We start from the raw sequence: 23,994 nt of genomic DNA on the forward strand, positions 1-23,994 counted from the left end.
AGTCCTGTTCAGGACTGATGGTGAAACTGCCTGCATAAGGGCTTTGGCTCTGCCTAAGGCAGAACACGGAAAATCTGTTTTACCTCATGGCCAGAGTGTTGCCTGTAGCATCAAAAATAGAAATTCAGATCAAAAAGTTCAGAGCAATTCTTTGAAAAGTTTTCTGTTCCCATTTATTCAGCATTTCCCAACATACTGGGGCAGGGGTTAGTTTTTGACAGTCTTGCTGTATAGCTACCCAATTGGCCTTGAACTTACAATCATCCTGCCTCTAAAGTGCTGAAATTACAGGTATGAGCCGTGGTATCCAGTTTCCAGCACTTTGAACAGGACACTTCATAAGAGAAAGAAACTTTTTGAAGTCATACTGGAAAGGGAAACAGAATTACACACACGATTATTATAGTGTAGAACATCTCACATTAGTGTGCATTATGTATAACCCCAAAGGGAGATGCTAAATAATCGTCCTGAAATGACAACTGCCTAACCTTTGCCACACAGGGAAAATGTTTAAGTGTAATGTCCCACAGACTTATTTGCTGAATTTGTCTATGAATGATTAATATTGAAAAATTTCACAATAATTTAACTGACTTTTAGGGATGCTAATATCCCAAACCACACATGAGCAAACTAAACCTGTGTATAGAACAATAAACTATGATAAATAAATTTTAAAAACTTGTAACTATGATAGCAGTTGTACGATAAGCAATTTTCCAGAACTTTTTTTTTTAATCAGGCTGGGATTGAACCTAGGACTTTGCATGCACTAGGCAAATACTCTATCTACAACTGAGCATTGCTCACAGCTGAAGATAAGCAATTATAAAAATCCATACCCTCCAAAGAGGAGAAGGATGTCCTAAGTCTACTAATTTTTTTAATGCCTAGATCCAACATAACTGTAAATGGCAAAATATTTAAAACAACCTTAAGGATAAGGATCTCACCGTGATTAATTAAAACACCACTTTAATTAATGGTATTTGAGATCTTAGCACTTGAAATTGTTATGTACAGGTTTCATTACTGCTGTGGGATGGGTGCAGACATACCAAATATAAAGACTGTCTAATTCTTAGATAAAATTGAATTTATTACAGTTTTCATTATGATTAATAATCATAAATAAGTGCAATATTCAGAAAATATAAAATAAGAGATAAATCCACAGTAATGCCAGAAAATATTGAGTGTTTGGGATTAAATCTAACACAGACAATATTCATTAGTAAAATTATATTTAGATATTAAGGAATATAAAAAGGAATGGAATTTTATTATTACAATTATTCTAAGTTTTCCATAATTGAACTAGTGATTTGTGCTGGCTAGTTAGATGTCAATTTGACACAAGCTAGAGTTATCTGAAAGGAGGGAGCATCAGTTGAGAAAATGCCTTCATAAGTTTTGGCTGTAAGTCATTTTTCTTGATTAGTGATTGATGGGGAAGGGTCCAGACAACTGTGAGTGTTTCAATCCCTGGGCCAGTGGTCCTGGGTTCTAGAAGAAAGCAGGCTGAGCGAGCCATGAGGAGCAAGGCAGGAAGCAGCATCCTCCATGGCCTCTGCATCAGCTCCTGCCTCCAGGTTCCTGCACTGTTGCATTTCTGTCCTCACTGCTTTTAATGATGAACTGTTAGATGGAACTGTGAGTGAAACAAACCCTTTCCTCCCCAGGTTGCTTTTGGTCATGGTGTTTCATCACAGCAAAATAGTAACTCTAACTAAGACACAATTGCAAGCAATTCCAGTCAATATTACAACACATTTTTATTGCAGAATTTGGAAGACACTGCTACAATTTCCACAGAAGTATAATAAACCAGAAACATTAAAAACTCTTTTGGAGCAGCAAGAGGGAAGGAAGGTTTGCTGAACCTGGAACCTAGATGTGTTACAGAGCTGGATAGGAAGGTGGAGACACAGCAGAACTACTACACAGGACCTAGAGTCATAGAGATGATCTTGGTACATAAGGAACTTTGGTCTGTAACAGAAGAGGAATTGTGGAAAGTGACTGGTCATTTGGAAAATAAATTTAGGTTGCATGTCCCCACCAAACTTAAAACTAAACTCCTCTCTTAAAAGGTTTTTAAAGTTTTTTTTTTTTTTTTTTTTTTTTTTTTTTGTTTTTCGAGACAGGGTTTCTCTGTGTAGCTTTGCGCCGTTCCTGGGACTCACTTGGTAGTCCAGGCTGGCCTCGAACTCACAGAGATCCGCCTGCCTCTGCCTCCCGAGTGCTGGGATTAAAGGCATGCGCCACCACCGCCCGGCCTGGTTTTCAAAGTTTTAAAAGTTTAGAACATGTAGGTAAATGTTTTTTAGATACTAAATCACAAGGAAGAAACTAACGGAAATGATGAGCATGGGTTTCTGGTTGATGTGTATTAGCAGAGGTGAGACATAAAGAGATGAAAGGAGGAGGGATCCTTTTATCTATTTTATGTCATCAGAGACATTTCAGCTTTTCTTTTACTTGATTGGCTGTAGGTTTATATCATACAAAATGGCAGAATGGATAACAACAACAAAAAAACTATTAACGCAGGCCTTACATCAAAACGTCACAAAGTAAGGATGGGTAATCCTGTTCTAAATAGTCGAGGCCTTAATACAAAAATACACTTTTTTACATTTATTTATTTATTTATCATTGTGTGTATCATGTTTGTGTAGTTCAGAGAACAACTTGTAAGCATCAGTAGCCTCCTTCCACTAAATGGATCCCTAAGATCAAACTCAGGTTCCCCGGTTTGGCGGCAAGCACCTTCTCCCTCTGAACCATCTCGCTGACCATTTCAAATATGTTTATGCATCACAGTTCAGCATATTTGAGGTGAAAGAAAAAGAATGACACAATGTATAAGCATGGACTTTGTGGTCAGGAAGACATGGATTTACAACCTGAATACTTTCTCTATGACTAGGAGGCTTTTTGTAAATTAGTCAAAAACTGGAAGCCTCAATTTCATTAATCTCAAGAAGGGTAACAGCATCACCTTGGGTTGATTTGAGGTTCTCTCTCTCTCTCTCTCTCTCTCTCTCTCTCTCTCTCTCTCTCTCCATCTCTCTCTCTTTCTCTATCTTCCTCCTTCCTTTCCTTCTTTCTTTTTTTGTATTTATTTGATTTTTCTTTTGTTTTTACATTCTGACCACAGTTTCCCCTCTCTCCTCTCCTCTTCCAAGTCTCTTCCCCACCTCACCCCTCCATCAGTCCCTTTTCCATTTCCTTCAGAAAAGGGCAGATATCCAATGGATATCACCTAGCCATGACAAATCAAGTTTCAGTGAGACTAGGCACCTCCTCTTCTATTAAGGCTGGGCAAGGCAACCTTATAGGAGGAAAGGGTCCCAAAAGCAGGCAAGAGTCAGAGACAGCCCCTGCTGTCACTGTTAGGAGTCCCACAAGATGACCAAACTATACAACTGTAACATATATGCAGAGGTTCCAGATCAGTACCATGCAGACAGTTCAGTCTCTGTGAGCCCCTATGAGTTCAGGTTAGTTGATTCTGTGGATTTAGTTTAAGGTTTTCAAGCAAGAACATAAAATCATCAATGTCTTCAAGACAGAAGAGAGTAAATGAGCATCACAGACAGAGACACAATTCCACACATATAATCTTTCTTTGACAATTTTGAATTCTTTATTAAATATTTTAAAAATCATTTAGTGGGAACAGGTATCAAAAATCTATAGCAGAAAATTCAGTAAGACCTCCAGTTTATGTGTGGGAAAGAGGCAGAAGGATAGGGAGGGGGGGAAACATGAAAGGGAAAAAGGGAAGGGGCAGGGAACTGCAGCAGGATTATCCCTGTGTACCTGCGGCTCTGGGGATGAGGGCTTGAGTTAAGGATACATAAATTTCCCAGAGTGAGTTTACCCTTGGTTGCCCTATGGACAATGGGATTGTCAATTTGGGCTATCAATTTATGCTTTGAAGTTTGATGGAATCTTAATGAACTGTCAGATGACTACCCCTCCCTCCTAAAAGGGTAATGTCATTTCTCCATGCATCATTGAAGAAATATTGCAAAAGGTGGATACATACAGTTCCTGGCTTCTGCAACTATAAGGCCTTTGGGGTAACAGACTGGGTTCCATAAGTCCTTAGAAATCAATATTCAATCTGATCATCCTACATGTAGAATTCTAATCATGCCATGACTAGGTAGAGTCAACGTGAGAACAGACTTCTTTAAAATTAGCGTATTTCTCATCAAGTGTAGCAAAGAACCAAACTAGAGCTTTGGTCACCATGATTCCCACCCACTCAGTGATGAAGTCTGAGATCCACCTTATGGATTTTCAAAGTCACCACAGGACCAGGATATTCAGATGGGGAAGGACATCATTAACAACAACAACAACAAAGTGTTGGATTGCCATTCGTGGACCTAAAATAAATTCCAATTTAATTTTAACTGAACATCAAATTTATCAAAGAAGTTGACGAATCTATTCTAAAATTTCTTGACAGTAGTGCTCTGTAATGAGTTTATTTTTGTGGTCTTAATTACCATTGGCCACCTGTGGCTAAAAACCAACAATTGCAAAATTCTGGAAATTAACAATTTGCAAGTTTGTTAGACAGACTTCCATTTCTGTGACAAAACATTTGACAAATTAACTTAAGGGAGGAGACATTCATTTTGGTTCCCAGATTCAGTGTGTGGTCTGGAATCATTCTCTGTCTGGGGCAAAGCTGAACATCATGACAGTGAGCACAGGTGAAGGATGAGGCCGCTGACTTCATGGTCAGAAAGCAGAGCCAGGTGACAGAAAGGGAGGGCCAAGGCACATCTTTGCAGGGCGTGCTCTCAGTGACCTACTTCCTTCAATTATGCTCCACCTCTTCCTTTCCCCATCTCCCAATAATGCCATCAGATGATGAGTTCATCAAGTGTTGAATCTTCTGAGTGAGTCAGAACCCTCTATAACCAACTTCCCTTAGCCCATCAGCTGCCAACCAGTCCTCTACTTAATGTGTCTTGGGGTAGGAGGCTTTCATAGTCAAACCAAAATAACTAGTTTTAATGATTTTTTAAGTTTTATTCTATTTTATTTGTGGTGTGTGTGTGTGTGTGTGTGTGTGTGTGTGTGTGTGTGTGTGTGCATCTCTGTCTCTGTACACTCTACACTCTGTGTTGAGTATGTGGGCACATGTGTGTACATGTACCTGTGGAATTCAGAAGAGGGTGCTGGATCCCTCAAAACTGGAGTCACAGTTATGAGCTGCTTTGTGTGGGTGCTGGGGGTCCTCATGATTGAACAGCATCCACTCTTAACCACTGAGCCAACTCCTCTCCAGCCTTTAAAGAATTTTTATTATAGCATATTACTATAATTGTTCTTAAATGTTAGTTACTGTTGTTAATCTCTTGCTATGATAATTTATAAATTACTCTTCATCTTAGATATGTATATATAGGAATGAATATATATATGTATTTCCAGCATATAAAATTCAGTATATGTAATCATTTGGAACTCCAGTAGGGGCTTTGTAATAACTTCTACAAATTAAGAGGAAACCATAGAGTGAAAATGTACAATAACTACTAAGATTGTATGGGAAAGAAAGTAAGTGATATGCATTCCAGCTATCAAGTCAGTATAAAGTTAATGGAACGTCTTCTTTGTGATGAGCTGCTACAGTTAGCCCAGGAGAGAAACAGACCACAAGGAACAAAGTGGAAACAAAATTATCAGTGACATGAACCTAATGTGACTCCAAATTTATGGAGAAATGGTGGTATTGGCTTACATAATTTTCTATATAGAAAAATGTTCTGTAGTTTACACCATAAGGTAGCTTTGAAAACTTAATAGGTAAAATGTAGGTTTCTTCCTCAGGACAGAATGATGTGTGAATAAAACCATAAAGGAAAATTTCAACAAGAAGATTATTATCATAAATAAAAGACAGAAATACTGAATTAAATAATTAAATAAGAGTTAGGGCTTAATATGATCCCTTTTGATCCTTTCCTTTTGCTATTAATGGCTTTGGGTAATTACTTCCCCTGGAGTACCTTATGTCTCACCAACAGAATGCCTCAACATGCAGAGCCTGCCATTCCCTTGGTTAATAACAAAAGATTCTGAGTACCACATCTCATGTACATGCATGGCTTTCCTTTAGTGAAACAGGTGTCATGTCAGCTGGCCCAAGTGGAGCACTCTGAAGATCAACACAAAGGAAGCATAATTCTATGAATGCCATGTAGATAAATGAAAAGCTGATCAATGCTTGGTTGATTCTTCACAGGGGTCTGCATTCTGGGTAACACCCTGACTGTAGCCTTGTGAGGGACACTGAAGCAGAGAGTCTGCTGAACCTGGACCCAATCTCAACCCACAGAAACAGTGAGACAATAAACATGCAGTGTTCTAAGCTGTTGTGTTTGTGATTATTTGCTTCCCAGCAACAGATAACTAGTGCAGATGTCATGAACGCGTTGATCTGAGTCAGAGGTGAAGAAAGCATTCCAACACATGTTACAGTCAAAGGCTTGTTACCAGGATTACATAAAAATTCCTACAAGTTCACAGAAAGTGGTGATTTGAGAAAAAAGACCAATGGATGAAAGGATTGGACAGTTCACAAAACAGAAGCTCACATTGACCACAATCGTATGAACAAATGGCTGTTCTTACTCACACTTCAAAGCATAGAACTTAAAGACCAAATAGTATTCTCTACTTACTGCTTGACAGAATTTTAAATGGTTCTATAAAGTCAAGCTTAAATGATTCTATAAAGTCAAGCACTGCCTGGGCATATACACATACACAGCCAGCCAAGAAAAATGCCATTAATTACAAGTATTCTGAAAAGAATTTTATAAAAATTTAAAGATGCATACTTATGACCCAGCATTTCTCTTTTGAGATATATGCTTTCAAAGATATGAATGAGGGCATTCACTCTTCCAGAAGTTAAAATAAGAAGTACCCCAGATGTCATTCAGCATAGAAAGTTAACACAGAGTAAATAGAATGGGTGATTAATTCTATACTAGTATGTGCATAGAGGTAAGAAGCAAATGAAAGTTCATGACAGATGGCATGCTATTATTTATGTAATAAATTATGCAAAATAGTCTTAATTAAGTAATGGAATATATTTAAAATTTTACTTTTTTATTTTATTGAAAATTGTTTTTTCCATATAGCATGGCCTGATTAGTGTCCCTTTCTTCAACTCCTCCCAGTTCTTTCCTACCTCTCCTCCTATCCTCACTCACCCACTTTCTGTCTCTTACTAGAAAACAGGCCTCTAAGGGATAATAATAAACTAAAACAAAGTATAATAAGATGAAACAAAAGCAAAAACATCAGAATTAGGAGAAAACAAACAAACAGAAGGAAAGGGGTCCAAGAAGCGGCACAAAACAGAGATATAAACACAGAGATGCTCTCATTCGAACACTCAGGAATCCCATAAAAACACAAAACTAGAAACCTACACACACACACACACACACATATATAAATATACATATATGCATATGCCAAGGACTTGCAAGGTTAAAAAAGAGAGAAAAAATTTAAAACAGATTTTAAAAAAGAAAATAAAAAGCTCTGACACAATATTATGAGAGACAGAAACTCCAAAGATGCCATCAAGTTCCTTTTTCTGTTGACCACCTACTGCTGGGTGGGCATGCAGCCTACCCTTGAGTAGTTCCTTTCTTCAGTGAGATGCCCTTGGAGAAAACTAAATTTTAATTTGTAAGTAGATATCAATTGACAATAGCTTCTGGGTTGGGGATAAGGGTGTGTCTCCACTTCTTTCAGCTCCAGGCTTCAAAAAATAAAACAACCAAATTAATTATGGTCATTACCTCTAGAGATAAATTAGGGCCTTCATCCCTTGAGGAAAAGAAATGTAATTATGCTAATATATATTATTACTGTTTGTTATTCCTTATTTTTAATTATAATCACCCACATAACTTATAAATTACATATGTATAAATTTGGGGAGGCAACCCAAAATTCCTAGTGATCCTTGGCTTTTTTAATGAATTATTATTTTTCAAAATAGCAAAATAATATTGAAAATGATCATGTTAGCACCATTTTCTTCATTATAATGGGTGACACACAAGACTCAGAAATCTCCAGAAAATTTTCTAAAGTGATGTATGGCAATACTTTAAGAGAAAAAACAATTACTTGAGGAAATCTTTTTTTTTTTCCCCCGAAGCTGAGGATCGAACCCAGGGCCTTGCACTTGCTAGGCAAGCACTCTACCACTGAGCTAAATCCCCAACCCCTACTTGAGGAAATCTTATGGGACAATCTTATTGGTGAAATTATTAAGGCCACTCCACGTAACTAAAAGGGAGATTTATTTAATGGCGTAACTTACAAACGAAGGGATAGGTAGGTTGCGGGTTCTATGAAAGACGCTGCGCAGTCCGGCAGTGTTCTCTGGAGAACTCTCCTCCGTCTACCTCTAGCCAAGGTCCAAGAAGGAAGAGAGCGGGTGCATCCCCATCTCGGGGCTTCAGGGCCCTCCCTTGGCCCCCCGCCTTGTAGGTGTGATAGTTACGGAAGCCTCAATAGGGGTTGGAACTTCCAGACCAAAGCTGGAATGGCTACCCACTACACAATCTTACTACATTTCACATGTCAGACTGGAACAGTAATACATGAGTATTTGCTCCTTTAACTTTTAAACACCTGTTCTTCACAGATTCAAGTTAGCCTTCACTACCAGTTTATTCCACTCACAGCCTTCTATTTCTTTTCTGTCCTGTGATTATATGCTGCATCTTTTACATTTTGTAACTATTCCAAAGACCAACGTCTACTTCCTGTTTCTCATAGTTGCTCAGCATAGTGGCCAGGCTCATTCATTTATCTGATATCAGATTGGAACTCTGCTGGGGACTGAAAGACCTAGCATAGAGTGCTTAGGATCTACTTATATGCATCTTACCTCTCACTTTGGGGGGAAGTGTAAAGGTCTAGACAATGATTTAGAAGTGAGGAAGTGCTGTTTTAATGTTTGCTTGAGTGTAAGGCCAGAAGTGAAGCAGAGGAGAACTAGCTGAGTACAGATGCTGATGGTGGAGGACCATGGTATGCTGCTATAATGCTTGACCACACACCCTTCAATTTACCCATGGTTCTTGTAGTTTCTGCAATGAGAGTTACTAATTTGGCTGACTTTGGAAGCCATCATATAAATATTTAATTGGTAACCTTATATTATTTATAGAACAAGTAAATTCTTCAGCGAGGCTCTACATGGCAGTTTTATTTCTCACTAGATAGTAGAAGCATTGAAGTCCAGTTTTCCCCCGTTGTAGTTCTAGAACACGCCACAAGAGAACAGCAGTCCATGGGTGCGCAGAAATATGAGAACATTCCAGGCCATTTTGGCCTTGCATCTTTGTAGGGGTGCCAGCGGCCATACAAGTCACTGTCACCTCATTTTGATGGCATTATAACACCATGCTTGCTGCTGGGTTTCCTCGCAGTTAAACTGACCTCATGGCGGGAGAGCTGCTGTTATTTAATGTTCTTATTCAGACGAGGCAGTGATGTAGAGAGTTCACTCTCACTGCTCTTTGATGGAAATTCAGACTGCAGTGGAAGGGTTTCCAGGGCCACCATACCTTCGGTTGATCTACTTCTGCCAAAGGATGTCCTGCAGGGAGTGAGAGGCTCTTCTGACTGTGGAATTCCCCGCACCCAGCCCTGTCAATTCAGACTGGTGACTCCTCCGACTTGAAGGAGAGCAAGCTCTGGTTAAACAATGCAACTCTCATTCTCTGTTCTATTCTAACATTGGAGTTGATTGTTGAATCTCTTGCTCTCCAAAACTGTATGCTTCCCTTCACTGGAACCCTCCCTTGTTCCTGGACCTCAGGGGCTGCCACCATAGTTTAGCCTGAGGAATCCTTAATTTTGAATAAGTAGGAAAAGTTTAAATTCCTTCTCCCTTGAAAAACAGACCCTTCTTATACAAACAACCTTACATCCTGTTTCTGAGACCAGCTCAGATAACTAAGTAATTCTTTTTTTTTTTCCTGTCTTCTTTTGAGCATTACAAAGTTTCCTAGATGATAAGCATTTAAAACAGTGTGTGTGTGTGTGTGTGTGTGTATGTGTGTGTGTATGTGTGTGTGTGTATGTGTGTGTGTGTGTATGTGTGTGTGTGTGTGTGTGTGTGTGTGTGTGTGTGTGTGTGTGTGTGTGTGTGTGGTGTGTGTGTGTGTGTGTACATTGGCCAGGCAAGTAGTGTATACAGAGCTAAATTGTCAATCTTTTTTTTTGCTTTAAATGAACAATCATTAAAATGCATTTAAAAACATATTTTAACTTTTTAAAAACTTTAGTTTTTAAAAGTGTAAGCTGCCTGGTGCATGAACTGGTAAGAGTGATCAGCAAGTAAAGGTGCTCGCCTGGGAAGCCTGGGAGAACTGAGTTCAATTCCCAGAACCCACATAAATATGGAAGGTTAGGATCATGTGCTATCTATACACACACACACACACACACACACACACACACACACACACACTACCAATAAACTTAGAAAAACAGTAGGCTGGCCATTATCCACTGTCACCCAATGAGTGTTGTTTTCTGTGAGATTCCACTTAGTCATTACCTGCTTTCATCCCTTGGTGGCTCTGATTTACTCTAATAAACCCCATCTCCTCCACTGAAAAACAAAACAAAACAACAAAAAAAACCCAAGTTTTATCATTCTAGTCATGGTACAGGCAGAAAAAACAAGAGTAAGTTTGTTGAGGTTGAGGGTATCATCTTCAGAGGATTTGAGGATCCAGAGGTAGTGTCATTGGAGATGTGGCCCCACATTGACACACCTACACCTCAGACCATATCCAGTATTCCGTGAAATGTACATGTAATAGAGAGCAACACATCTATGACTACCTAGGAATGATATCCATCTGGCAGCGAGCCACTCAAAATTCCTTTCTCAAGCATCTTCCTTGTGTCAAAAACAGAGCCAATTGTCAGGGCTAGAAAAAATGGAGCAGAGGTTGGTCTTGAGCTTCTGACTTTTAGGCAGGAATAGCTGTAGGGAAATAAGTGTTTTTCCAGCCTTGTTTTACTTGTAATTTTACACAAATATAAATATATATTGTTAACTGTCAGAGCTCAGAGGAAGAAAGTGGATAATTTGTGTGCAATTTGCAAAGCTAAAGCCTTTTCCAAACTTGGCTGAGATTCTTCACATGAAGCTTGCAGGTCAGACTTGATCAGACATGGGCCAATGAGTCTGTAGAAGAGATAACCAAGATTAGCCAGGGCCTGACCTTTTCTTTTGCTCTAACTCAGATGACAGGAATTTTGCCAAAGTTACAAATACCCAAAAGGCCATTGGCTAACATATGTTTTCTTTATCATGAAATATTAAGTTTTATAGCTTCTACATCGGTAATTTTTAAAATATTGACTAAATGTAGCACTCTGAGACAAAAATGGGAACGAATGATGCTTGTTTCTTTTCATCTCCATTGCTTGATACTTTTCTAAATTGTGTATTTGAAAATTCTCCAGAAGAACAATTAACTGATGAATTTTTTTCTCAACTGATGTCTACATTCAGAATTAAAAGAATTATTATTTTTTCTCCTTCATATCCTCTTAGTGATTTTTGCCTGAAGCTTGCTAACTACAAGAGCAATTTAGCTAGCATTAGCCTACTATTTCTGTTAGAATAATTGAAGCATCAGGTGATTTTAACTCCTGTGAGTCATACTGAGACCCAAGAAAAGAAAAAGACAGAGAAAGGAGGGGGGGGGGGGAAGAAGTGAGGAAGGGAGGGAGGGAGGGAAGGAATGAGATTCCCATTTAGAGTCCAGAGGTGGGAAGAGACTTAATTCTTTGATGATACTGGAAAAACTAACTTGTCTTCCCCTCAGGACAGTGACCACCCTACAACTACAGAAGGAATTCACCTTCTGTTGTTAGGATGAAGGCCTGAGTCACAGCATGTGTGTTCAAACATGTATACCACGGCTCTCCTAAATCACAAGATAAAAAGGAATGTGACATATACAGGAGAATCATTTTCCAGTCTTTAACAATTGATTTTTACAAACTTATGGATTTGGACAATTGCATAAACCTGTCCCCAATAACTAATAGTACACTTGCCAAAAGTGATAAAACATTTAAAACAGTTGAACACAGTCAAGCATGGGCAACCTAAAATGACTGCCTTCAGGATGCTAAGCAATAACACTGAACTACACTTGTGGCTTAGAACACGTGCTAAAGTATGTCACATGAAACTCTAGAAACCAGTATAAATCTTTTCAGGAAGAAAACAAACCTAATCATTGAATCTATAAAAAATTGTTCATGTGAGTTTATTCTGACAAACAATGGGAATATTGGCAATCCAGTCATTACTAACAATGACCTTTTGTCACTGAGTAAAAGCAGGTGTTCTTTATTACACACAGTTTTAAACAGTAAATTTCAGTCATTAGAACAGGGTTCCTAATCTATTTCAGAAAACAGTCTTTTCTTTTTTTTTAAGTAAATTACTGACTAGATGATAAGCACTGTTGTGAGACAATGGTCATGAACTTTGTTTGACTCCAAAACCTCAAGGACCTTAAATTCGAGAGAGAAAAATCAAGCATGAGCATCCCTATCTTCTTGCTACCTGGGAATGCCTGCGTCATCTGTGAGCAACTGTGCAGGAAAGTAACCTTGGAGGTTTTCAAATACATTTGGTAGACGTAATTCCACTCAAACATTCATTTATAGTTTTTTTAATTAATTTCATTTTACTCATTTTGATTTCATGGATTTATATGTGGGTTCTGTTACCAATTTTTGTTGCAAACATAGCAAATAAAACTAAAGTGCTTATTAATGACCTCTAACTCTAGTCTTTTGATGCTGTATGTATGTGTTTGTATGTATCTTCGAATTCCTTTGTTGTGTATATGTGTGCATAGGGTGAATATTTATGGATGTATTCTTATATTTACTAAACTCCAAGTCAAGCGGTTTTATATTTTGGTCATGTTCGTTTCTCTGTTTAAGATAGAGTCTCCCTGTTTAACCCTGGCTGACCTGAAACTCACTATACAGACCAGGCTGGCCTTGAACGATGGGAATGCTCATGCCTGATTTTCTCACTCCTGCCATTTAAGGTCTTTTATGTTATACAGTCAAACCAAGTTCATGGTCATGCCTCTGCCCCCCAAGTGTTGGAATTAAAGATGTGTGCTACCATGCCAAGCCTCCATGTTTTCCACCATTCAAGAATTTACTGTGAATGGAATCTAAAGTAAGATCATATGGGTGTGTGTGTGTGTGTGTGTGTGTGTGTGTGTGTGTGTGTGTGTGTGTTCTCATGCACATGCACATACGTGTGCCTGTGTGTGAGAGAGATTTTTAATGTATAACTGCTTCCTATGGTTGTATCACTGTACCTATTGGTCACTTAGAAAACCCTCAGCCACATTCATGCCAGAACACTAAGAACCACCATTTTCTTTTTGCCAGTTTGTGTTTCATTAAGGAGACTGAACAGATTTTATTTGCTTATTCTCCTTTGTTCCTCTTTATATCTATTGGATTTTTATAGCATAATCAGAAGTGGAACTGTTCACTAAAAGAGGATACGTATTTATTTTTTAACAGGAATTTTACCAAATTCTCTTTCAAAATGGTTGTGCCAAATTATTCCCACCAGTCATGCAGGAAAGTAAATGCATTCTCAATTCTTGCCAGCACCAAAGTTTAACAAGTTTTACATTTCTTGCCAAGATGTTTGAAATTTCAGTTCTCTGGGTAACAAGTGCAGTTGAATATATTTCCTATGTAGCTATGAGCCAGATAAATTTTCTAGCTTAGATTTGTATTTATGAAATTCAGATTTAAAGTATAATGATTAAATAGTGAGTCAGATAATTTTAACTTTACCAATTTTTGAGCAATATTTTGTGAAAATATTTTCTTCTTTACATACTAGTTATTTATGTATCACAAATATCTATATAAATTGTAATTGGTTTTCTCCTCTTTATGACTTTTTTCACTTTGATAAAGGTATAGTTTATACAACTTTGGTATTATATGGTTAAAAGCATCTTTTCCTTAGATCATTGTCAGACCTGTCCCAAGGTCACAACCATGCGCTCTCTCTTTCTGTTAACCTTTTATTTATATATTTGTATAGATGGGAAATTAGGTTTGAATTTTTTGCAGATGAATAATTTGTTTCTCCAGCATCATCTACTGAATGCTTCCTTTCTCCAATGACAGCAGATATCACCTCATTTATTTATGACAATTTCCATGGTGCACTCGTAACCTTGATTCCCTAATTTGTCCCATGTCATTTAAAAAAAAAGTATATCACTTATCAGGTGGTTATGGGGGTTGGTGATGGTTGGTTTTCTTCAGAGTTGTGCTTAAGCAGGCGCTCTACATTCTCACAAGCATGGTAGCTAGCAATGGTAACTGGATTCAGTGAGGTGGGGAGGGAGGAAGGAGGGAGGGAGGGAGAGAAGGAGAAAGAGAGACAGAGAGAGAAAGGGGGAGAGAGAGAGAGAGAGAGAGAGAGAGAGGGGGGGGGGATAATCTACCAGCCTGCAGGATGTGCTGGAGCAATGGAGGCACAGACCTTGTGGAAGTGACCAGTCATTGACTGTTCTAATTTGATGCCCATACCATGGAAAGGGAGCCTATACCAGACACTGCCTGGATGGCCAGGAATCAGAGGCTAGATATCCCAAAGACCTAGGGTAGAAAAAAAATCAATAAAATGATTCCTAATGATGTTATGATATACTCATAAATTGGTGCCTAGCCCAACTGTCGTCAGAGAGGCTTCCTCTGGCACCTGATAGGAGCTGTTGCAGAGACCTACAGCAAAACATTGGGCTCAGGGAACCTGTGGAAGAGGGGGAGGAAGGACTGTAGGAGCTATAGAAGTTGAGGATATCAGGAGAGCATGGACCACAGAATCAACTAAGCAGGGCTCATGCAGCTCACAGAGACTCGAGTGGCAATCACAGAGCTTGCATGGGCCTGCACTAGGTCTTCTGCAAATATGTCATGGTTATTAGCTCTGTGTTTTTATGGGACTCCTAACAATGGGAGTGGGGACTCTGATTTTCTCTTAACAGTGGGAATGGTATGTCTCTGACTCTTTCTCCCGCTCTTGGGACCGCGTTCCTCCTACTGGGTTGCCTTGTCTGACCTTGATAGGAGGGTTTGTGCCATGTTCAGTTGATATCTCTGGGAGACCTTCTATTTTCTGAAGAAAAACATAGGGTGAGTGGATCTGAGGGAGAGAGGAGGTGTGGGAGAATTGGGGGAAGTGGAGGGAGGGGAAATTGAGGTTGGGATGTATTGTATGAGATAAGAATAGAATAAAATAAAATAGAGAAAACAATAAGTTGGGAGGGAGGCATTGTGGGGCTATCTAGGAGGAGTATACATGTATGAAGTTATCAAAGAATAAATTAGAACATATTTTAAAACAATTTGAAATAAGCCAATAACTTTACTCCAGTCAAAAAAGTATACCACTTTTAAATACAAGGATTGTTTATTTACAGATTTTTATTTTTAATTGTGTGTGTGTGTAGTGTGTGTGTGTGTGTGTGTGTGTGTGTGTGTGTGTGTGTGTGTGTGTGTGTGTTTTGTGTGTGCACACCATGAATGCAGGTGCCCATGGAGGCCAGTTAGAATTAGAGTTACAGGCAATTGTGAGTTGTCCCACGTGGGTTCTGGGAATTGAGTCCAGGTCTTCTGCAAGAGCAGTACTGCCGTTAGTCCCTGGGTCAGCTCTCCATCCCTGAAATATCATGTATTTAACAATTACTAGCAACAGTTAAACCCCCTACTCACTACCAATGTCTGTCTATGAGTGTCTTTTACGTGTCACTTTCATAGGCTCTGTTGAAGAGCAGCAAACAAAATAAGCCAGGTCTTTACGAATTTGCTTGTCATCCTTGAATAGGGGCCATGCTAATCTTCTCTGTATCGTTCCAATTTATAGTATATATGATGTCTAATCGAGCACCCTAAGAGGAACACATGGATCACCCTGGGAAGAGGGAATAGATGAGATCTCCTGGATAAACTGGGAGTAGGAGTAGAGGGCGGGTAGGTGAGGGATCTGACTGGGTGAGTTGGGGAAGGGACAGAGAAAGAGAGTAACAAAAGAGATATCTTGATAGAGGGGAGCCATTATGGGGTTAGGGAGAAACCTGGTTATTGGTGAAATTATTAAGGCCACTCCACGTAGTTAAAAGGAGATTTATTTAATGGCGTAACTTACAAATTAAGGGATAGGTAGGTCGCGGGGTCTGGGGAAGGTGTATCGCAGTCCAGTGGTGTTCTCTGGAGCTCTGCTTGGCCCACCTCCACAGTCCAGGGTCCCGACACAGAGAGAGAGCTGGCCGATCCAGATCTCGGGTCTCTAGGGGCCTCCCTTGGCCCCGCCTTGTAGGCGTGACAGTTGCCAAAGTCTCAATGGGGGTTGGAACTTCCAGATCAAAGCTGGAATGACTACCCACTACACCTGCTGCCAAGGAAAATCCCAGGAATCCAGGATGACCCGAGCTAAGACTCCTAGCAATAGTGGAGAGTGTGCCTGAACTGGCCTTCTCTTATAATCAGATTGGTGATGACCCTAGTTGTCACCAGAAAGCATTTATCCAGTAACTGATGGAAGCAGATGCAGAGGTCCACCCACAAGCACTGGGCCCAAGCTCCGGGAGTCCTGTTGAAGAGAGGAAGGGGGGATTGTATGAGCCAGGAGGGTCAAGATCCTGAAGGAGGAACCCACAGAGACAGCTGACCTGAGCTCATGGGAGCTCCTGGACTGACAGCTAGGGAGTCTGCATGTGACTGTCCTAGGGCCTCTGCATGTGTGTGACAGTTATGTAACTTAGTCTATTTTGGGGGGGGGGGGGGGGTCCTAGCAGTGGGATCAGGACTTATCCCTGGCCCTTGAGCTGGCCTTTGGGACTCTATTCCCCAAAGCTGGGTTGCCTTGCCCAGCCCTGATGCAGGAGGAGATTGGTCTTGCCTCAACTTGAAGTGCCATTGTTTGTTGATGCCCATGGGAGGCCTGACCCTTTCTGAAAGGAGATAGAGATGGAGGAGAAGTGGATGGGAGGGGGGCAGAGGGGAGGCTTGGGGGTGGGGGGAACAGGAGGAGAGGAGGGAGGAGAAACTGCTATCAGGATTAAAATAAATGAAAAATTCTAAATAAATAGATAAAAAAACATAATTTAACTGGCAAGAACAATTGAAAAGTTACTACATTTCTGAATGACGTCAACATAACTGAGGCTATTGATTGCTCACTGTTATTCCCTTTGGGGCTCATCCTTACATGCTGAGGCTGCTGATTGAAAACACCTGATGTTCTCTTCTTATGGGAGTTAATATTGACCTACTATGGTCAGGGAAATAGTAAGAATTTCAGGAGGGAAATATTGGATTGGGAACTGGAAGACAGACACCATCTTCCTCACAGCCTTGTTGGCAAACTGTAAGACATACTCCACTTTGGCTCCAAGACTGCCTGCATCACACATAAACTCCAGCCATCCAAAGTGGTAAACTTCTTGATGAATATTAGCTGACCTACCCTGCTTGCTTCTCCTGTGCACTCCCAATATTTTCTCACAATTGTCAGTGTCTTTGAGATGACTCAATAATGCATTTGTACTCAAATCCATGCCTCAGATTTGGCTGTAGACAACTTATTTGACAGGTGCATATTTAAGTCAGCTATTCTTTTATTTCATTCATTTCCAGAATTTTTATTATCACCTTTCTTTTATTTCCTAGTTTCTTAAGGTGACAGACTCAAGGCCTCTCTCGCATTGTAAAATAGGACTTGCATGCTGAAATATTACTGCTAAGTACAGAGCACCAGGATATAAACATTTTGAGATGTTTTATTTTACTTTGAATTTAATTAAAATATTTTAAAATGTCCTTTGAACTTACTCATTGGCTTTCCTGGTGCTGAGGTTAGAATCCAAGCCTGAGTACATTCTAGGCAAGTGCTCTGCTGAGCTTTAATAGTACTGGACCAATTCTTTAATTCACAGGGTACTATAGAAACATGTCTTTTAGTTATCAAAATTTTCAAAGGTCCTTTATGCTAATGGTTTTCACTTTTCCTCCATTGTTGACAGAAGTTATCATTTATGATAGAATTCCAGTTTAACTCACTGAGACTTCTGTGGCTCCAAATATTATGTACATGAGTAAATATTCAAAGGGTATTTGATAAAAACATATACTCTGCTGTCATTGGGAGTTGTAAATTTGACTGTATTATTAAGGCTGTTAGAATCTTACCATTGTACTCACTACTTTGTTCTATTATTTTCCAAGAGAGATATATTTAAGTCTGACAGACTTGGATTTGTCAGTTTTCTGATGTCAAATCTATTTCAGTTAATGAATATTCAAACTGTTAAAATCTACATTAACAATTTTCCAGGCACAAGTCTTTAATCTCAGCACTTGAGAGGCAAAGTCTGACAGATCTCTGTGAGTTAGAGGCCAACCTGGTCTACTTAGTGAGTTCTAGGACATCCAGAGCTACATAAAGAGACCCTGTCTCAAAAGCAAATGATCCCCCCCCCAAAAAAAAAACAATAAGGACTTTTATATCCTTGAGATGAATTGACCTCCTTATCATTATGAAAGGACACCCTTTTTACATCTGTAATATTAGTTTATGTACTATCTCATTTGTGTGATACTAATGCATCTTCTTCCGCTTTCTTTTGTTTGGGGTGAGTACAGTATATATTTTTCTTTTACCTCACTTATTTCATATTAGACTTGTATTGTGTTTCTTTCATGCAATATATAGTAGAATTTTGGTTGTTTTTCTGTGTAGAGCACTGCCTTTTACCTGGAGAATTTGAGTCATGTGATTACTGTTACGTTCACTGTAAGCAATGGACTTACTGCATATCCTTGGTTGAAAGTGTATCTCTTTCACACTTCACAAGTAGAATCATCCTTAGATTGTCATCTTCAATCTCTTGCTCCATTGTCTTCCATTCTGCATTTTTGTGATGAGAAATATGCTGTCATGTTTCTCTTTGTGCCTCTGTATGTTGTTCTATTGATAAGATTTTGTTTTTTTTATAACAGGTTTTTTTAAATTTGTGCCATGAATAGACATATTTAGTTTTCTTATTACAAAGCTTTCTTACTTATTTTTATTTCTTTATTGGTTGAGAATTTCATATATGCATATAATATATTATGATCAACCTCCATTTCATCCACTCCAATTTCTTGCCTATCCTCACCACCATTAATCCTTCCCTTCTCATTATAAATCTTATTTTCCTGTTTCTTCTCATGCCTCATAATGCTTTGTTCAGTATCAGTCATTGGCTGTGATTTTTTTTTCATTTTTAATGGTAAATGTTTTATACTACTATGCATATTCCTTTATTTCACTCTGAAGGAAAATTTGGTCCTTTAGAGTTTTGTTTTTATAATTAGCCATACAATGTTTGGTCTAGGTATGGCAAGCCCCACATTTAAGCCAACAACTGAGTGCTTTCTGGGCATCTAGTATCCAATAAGCTTTGATGTTTTCTAGTCCCATTGGTTGATGGAAACACTACTCCCAACCCTGCGTGGATTTGTTATAATCCTTTCAGGTGACGTTTTCCCTACGTGCAGGTAATTCCTTCATAGTATGTGCTGATCATTACTTTGCTGAAAGCTCACGGAAAATCTACAGCACATTCCTGAAATCTTTCCTTTCTAACCATCTGCCAGGATAACAGCTCAGATCTGATCTCCATAGACACTTTCCTGTCTACAACTCCTAAAATCTTCTCCGCATGTCTGAGATTCCCCTTATCTGTACCACAAAGACATGGAAACATTCTTAGGTTTAGAAATTTCAGGGATTTCCATTCCTGGGTGCTCACTGTTGGGTGGCTTAAAACTTATGGTACCTATATTTTGTCTAATCATTTATTGTTTTGGGTGATAAGATAAATTTGGTCCTTATTATTTCATCATTGCTAGAATCAGAAGTGTCTGGATCAGACATGTTCTTATAACACCTCATCACTCATTGATGAGTACAGTGAAACACAGGAGTATCTTGTTTAAGGTCAGACCCTAAAGGCACTGAAGTCAGGGTTTAAGCTCAGATATTCAATTCCAGAAACTGAGATATTCAAGTTCATTCTGGAGCACTAGTCTATACAGTTTTGTTTTGTTTTTGTAACTTGGCACTTGAAAGTATTACTTATTTTTATATTATTAATTAACAAAACAGTACTGAAAATAAAAAAATGGATATGTGACCAGAAGTATTTTATAGGTAAAACTATATATATGCAGTCAGGGAACTGTATGTAGATCACATAAACTAACGAGAGTCCAGAGTTGTGAGGTAAGATGTGCTAAAATGTTCCAGAACAAGAATTCCCCAAACCTAGTCTGAGTTCACTATGTTATGGTTTAAATTCATTTTCATCTTGCTGAACCTTAGCTATTTGAAACATCTATGTAATGTCTATGCTTGAGTACTGCTGTTCTTTATGTTATTAGTTTCTGACAAGGATGATTAATGGAAATGCCATCGGCTCACTTTGCTAGAACATTGTAAATGAAAAGCTAAGGTAATTATGCAGAACTTTGTATTGAGAATAAGAAGACAAAAGGAGGTAAACGTTGTCCAGCATCTACTGTCATGTTTGGTTTCAGTTGTTTTATTCTAAAAATGAGGCAGCATGTCATTTTATGCCTGATAAGTATACGCAAGTATTAGACTGTATGTGTACATACACTCTCATTGACAATCCACCATGACATTTTACAATCCCTTCCCAACAACGACACTGTCTAATTAACACTATGTCTTGTTGATTCCAGTAGCTTCCAATTACTCTTCATTTGGTAATTGAGAAAGTGATGCTTATTGCAAACCTCAAAGCAAAAGAAAAAAAAATACTGAAATGGTTTCTCTTTTTCTTCTCAATCTCCCTCTTTATGTCTAGACATTAAAATTAATTTGTGCAAAGCTCATGGCATACTGCAGAGTAGACACTTAATGACTGACATCTTAGGTTTCTATGAATAAAACTTTGGGAGGATATAAATGCCACAGAGAGACAGAGAAGGAAAGAGAAGGAGAAGAAAGAGGAAATGGAAACATAGTAGCACAGCAATTATCATAACTGAATCCACTCAGAAATAGACATCAAGCCCTGTAGGTAAAATAATACACAATACAAATGATTTGGGTGGTTTTTTTGATTGTTTGTTTTTGTTTTGTTTTGGCTTGATCAAATTCAAGCCAGTCAAAGATCCAACATGGATGGGAGAGAGGTTCATGAGACTCCACCCCAGCTGACCGCTGCTGGCAGTTGATGGATACTGAGGGAAAATCACTTTGGGGCTGTGACTGCTGGCAGTTTGCCTAGGCTCTAGTAGATGATCACACATCTATGTACATATAGTCAGCATTAAAAGGATCCAGAGGCTAATAATAATAATAATAACAATAATAATAATAATAATAACAATGATATGAGAGGGAGGCTGAGGGGAGTTGAGGGAGGTTGTGGGGGACAGATAAGATAACAAAACATCACATGCTTGTATGGAATTTGCAAAGAATGAATTAAAAATGTTTTAAAAATAAAATAAACTGACAAATATAAGTAAAGTTAACATATCAAAAGCCCCCTGAAGTGGCAAAATACCCTATAAGTCAGTGGTTCTCAACTTCCCTACTGCTGAGAGCCTTAAATACAGGGTTGTGGTGACCCCAAGTATATAATTATTTTTGTTGCTACTTCATAACTGAAATTTTGCTACTGTTATGAATCATAATGTAAATATCTATGTTTTCTGATGGTCTTAGGCAACCCCTTTGGAAGGGTCATTCAGCCCCTAAAAGGGTCACCACCCACAGGTTGAGAACTGCTACTATAAGTAGAGAAACAGAATTGGACATCATGTCAATGCTTTGGATAGTCTTTATTCTCAAGGGATGTTTTTAGGCTACTGTAACAGGAATTAAAATGCAAAACTGAGCCGGGCGGTGGTGGCGCACGCCTTTAATCCCAGCACTCGGGAGGCAGAGTCAGGCGGATCTCTGTGAGTTCGAGGCCAGCCTGGGCTACCAAGTGAGTTCCAGGAAAGGCACAAAGCTACACAGAGAAACCCTGTCTCAAAAAACCAAAAAAAAAAAAAAAATGCAAAACTGACTGAAGAACGATTGGAGAAAGAAAGAGGATATGTTTATTTTAAAGGTAGATATTCAGGATAAGTGGAAAACACTTGCTTCTTCCCTGTCGCTACCATTTTTTACCAATTTTGCTGTTCCAATAACTGTGATGTCTATCATAATTTGCTTATAAATGCTTCAAATTAAAGCAGTACAGTCTGTCTGTTTAAAACCACTAAAAATGTAACAGTAGCATAAAATGCTGCAAATATTTAATATAATAGCCATATACACTAGCAGACTATTTTGAACAGTAAATATAGACATACTATTATTTTCCCCTTTAAAACTCCCTTTAAATATCTCACACAATCACCTCTATGAAACATCTCAACTGGCATTTTCTCTTGCCTTTTGTGATTGACTAACAGTTTTGTTTCCAGGCCTCAAACACTGAATCACTTGCATCTGTCCTCCAGTGTTTTGTATACCCCTTTCCAGACAGTAGAAACAGGAACGTTCAGGTGAGAGGTATTATCTGCAGCTTCCAGGACATACTAGTCCTTGGATATTTTAAATATTTCATCACAGGCTGTAGAAACATGCATTTTGGAGAGAATTGAGTATCCACTTCTGTAAGATATTTCTGTAGTTGTAAAAATTATTCTGGGGAAATTGCTTTTTTCCCCCTCCTTATCATTTAATAGCCTGCTTTGAAGTGCAACCACTCTCTGGAGAGATAGGCTCTCTCCCCAATCATATTGCTGCTAAGAAAGTGGCCCTACTGAACTTTTTCATCAAATTCATACCAATCTTTTCTCCAGACCCAGGTTTGTATTTTTTAAAAATAATGTATGTATGTAGCTCTGAATTGAAAAGTAAATGGTATCCAAGTCTGAGTGACTTACCAAATAAATGATACATGGAAATTGCAGCCCTGTTCTCTCTTGAATTGTCTCACAAAATTGGTTTAATGAGATGAAGATGACAATTAACTTTTTCCAATTATCATTTCTGAAATTCAACATTCAGTAACTGTGTGTCAAAGGGAGCTCCACAAATCCTTCAGGGGTCAGTAACTAAACAGCAGGAAGGGAGTTTAAATGACCTTACCTTCTCCTTTTGAAATGAATTTCAGTATTCTCTTACTGGGACTCTTTCCATTTCCAAATATAAGGGCATGGTCATTGCCCTTCCTTTGCTCCAGCATGCTAGGAAAACAATATATTTTAGAAATCTGGGAAGAACTTCATCTTTATCGAGCTAGGAAGAAGCACACCGACCTGCAACCAAGGCCCAGGGGGACCAGAGAGAGCTGGATTAAATATAAAGACTTTTGTTCCTAGCATTAGGCAAACTGCACAGCTCTTGTTTCTTTTCTAAAAATGGGAGGAGTGATCACTATATTATAGAACTAGAATGAGAATCAAATAGATAGCATATGTACAAAAACTACTAATAAATACTGTCTTAGAGTTTCTATTGCTCTGAAGAGACATCATGACCATGGCAATTTTTATAAAGGAAAACATTTAATTGAGGGTGGCTTATAGTTTCAGAACTTTAGTCCATTACCATCATGGCAGGACATAATGGTGTGCAGGCAGACATGGTGCTGGAGAAGGAACTGGGAGTTCTCCAACTTGACATGCAGGTAGCAGAAGGAGAGACTGTTTGCAGTGGGTAGTCGTTCCAGCTTTGACCTGGAAATACTACCTGTACCATTGAGGCTTCCAGTAACTGTCACGCCTACCTATGGCCTGCTCTAGAGG

General features: G+C 38.8%; 1 protein-coding gene and 1 non-coding gene across 2 annotated transcripts in view; both read right to left on the bottom strand.

The window, feature by feature from the left end:
- Nucleotides 1–23,432, bottom strand: part of Hao1 (hydroxyacid oxidase 1) — a 34,213-nt gene extending 10,781 nt beyond the window's left edge. The window contains exon 1 of the mRNA XM_052723704.1: nucleotides 23,336–23,432. Within this exon, the coding sequence (XP_052579664.1) occupies nucleotides 23,336–23,432 (97 nt within the window). The remainder of the gene's footprint in view (nucleotides 1–23,335) is intronic.
- On the bottom strand, nucleotides 15,953–16,060 carry LOC128102811 (U6 spliceosomal RNA). Its single transcript, XR_008215557.1, has one exon. It is a non-coding gene; the product is annotated as a U6 spliceosomal RNA (small nuclear RNA).
- Nucleotides 23,433–23,994: the final 562 nt, after the last annotated feature.

This window comes from Peromyscus californicus, unplaced genomic scaffold (genome assembly GCF_007827085.1).
Source record: "Peromyscus californicus insignis strain IS unplaced genomic scaffold, ASM782708v3 Scaffold_7__1_contigs__length_154581171, whole genome shotgun sequence".
Classification (NCBI taxonomy): domain Eukaryota; kingdom Metazoa; phylum Chordata; class Mammalia; order Rodentia; family Cricetidae; genus Peromyscus; species Peromyscus californicus.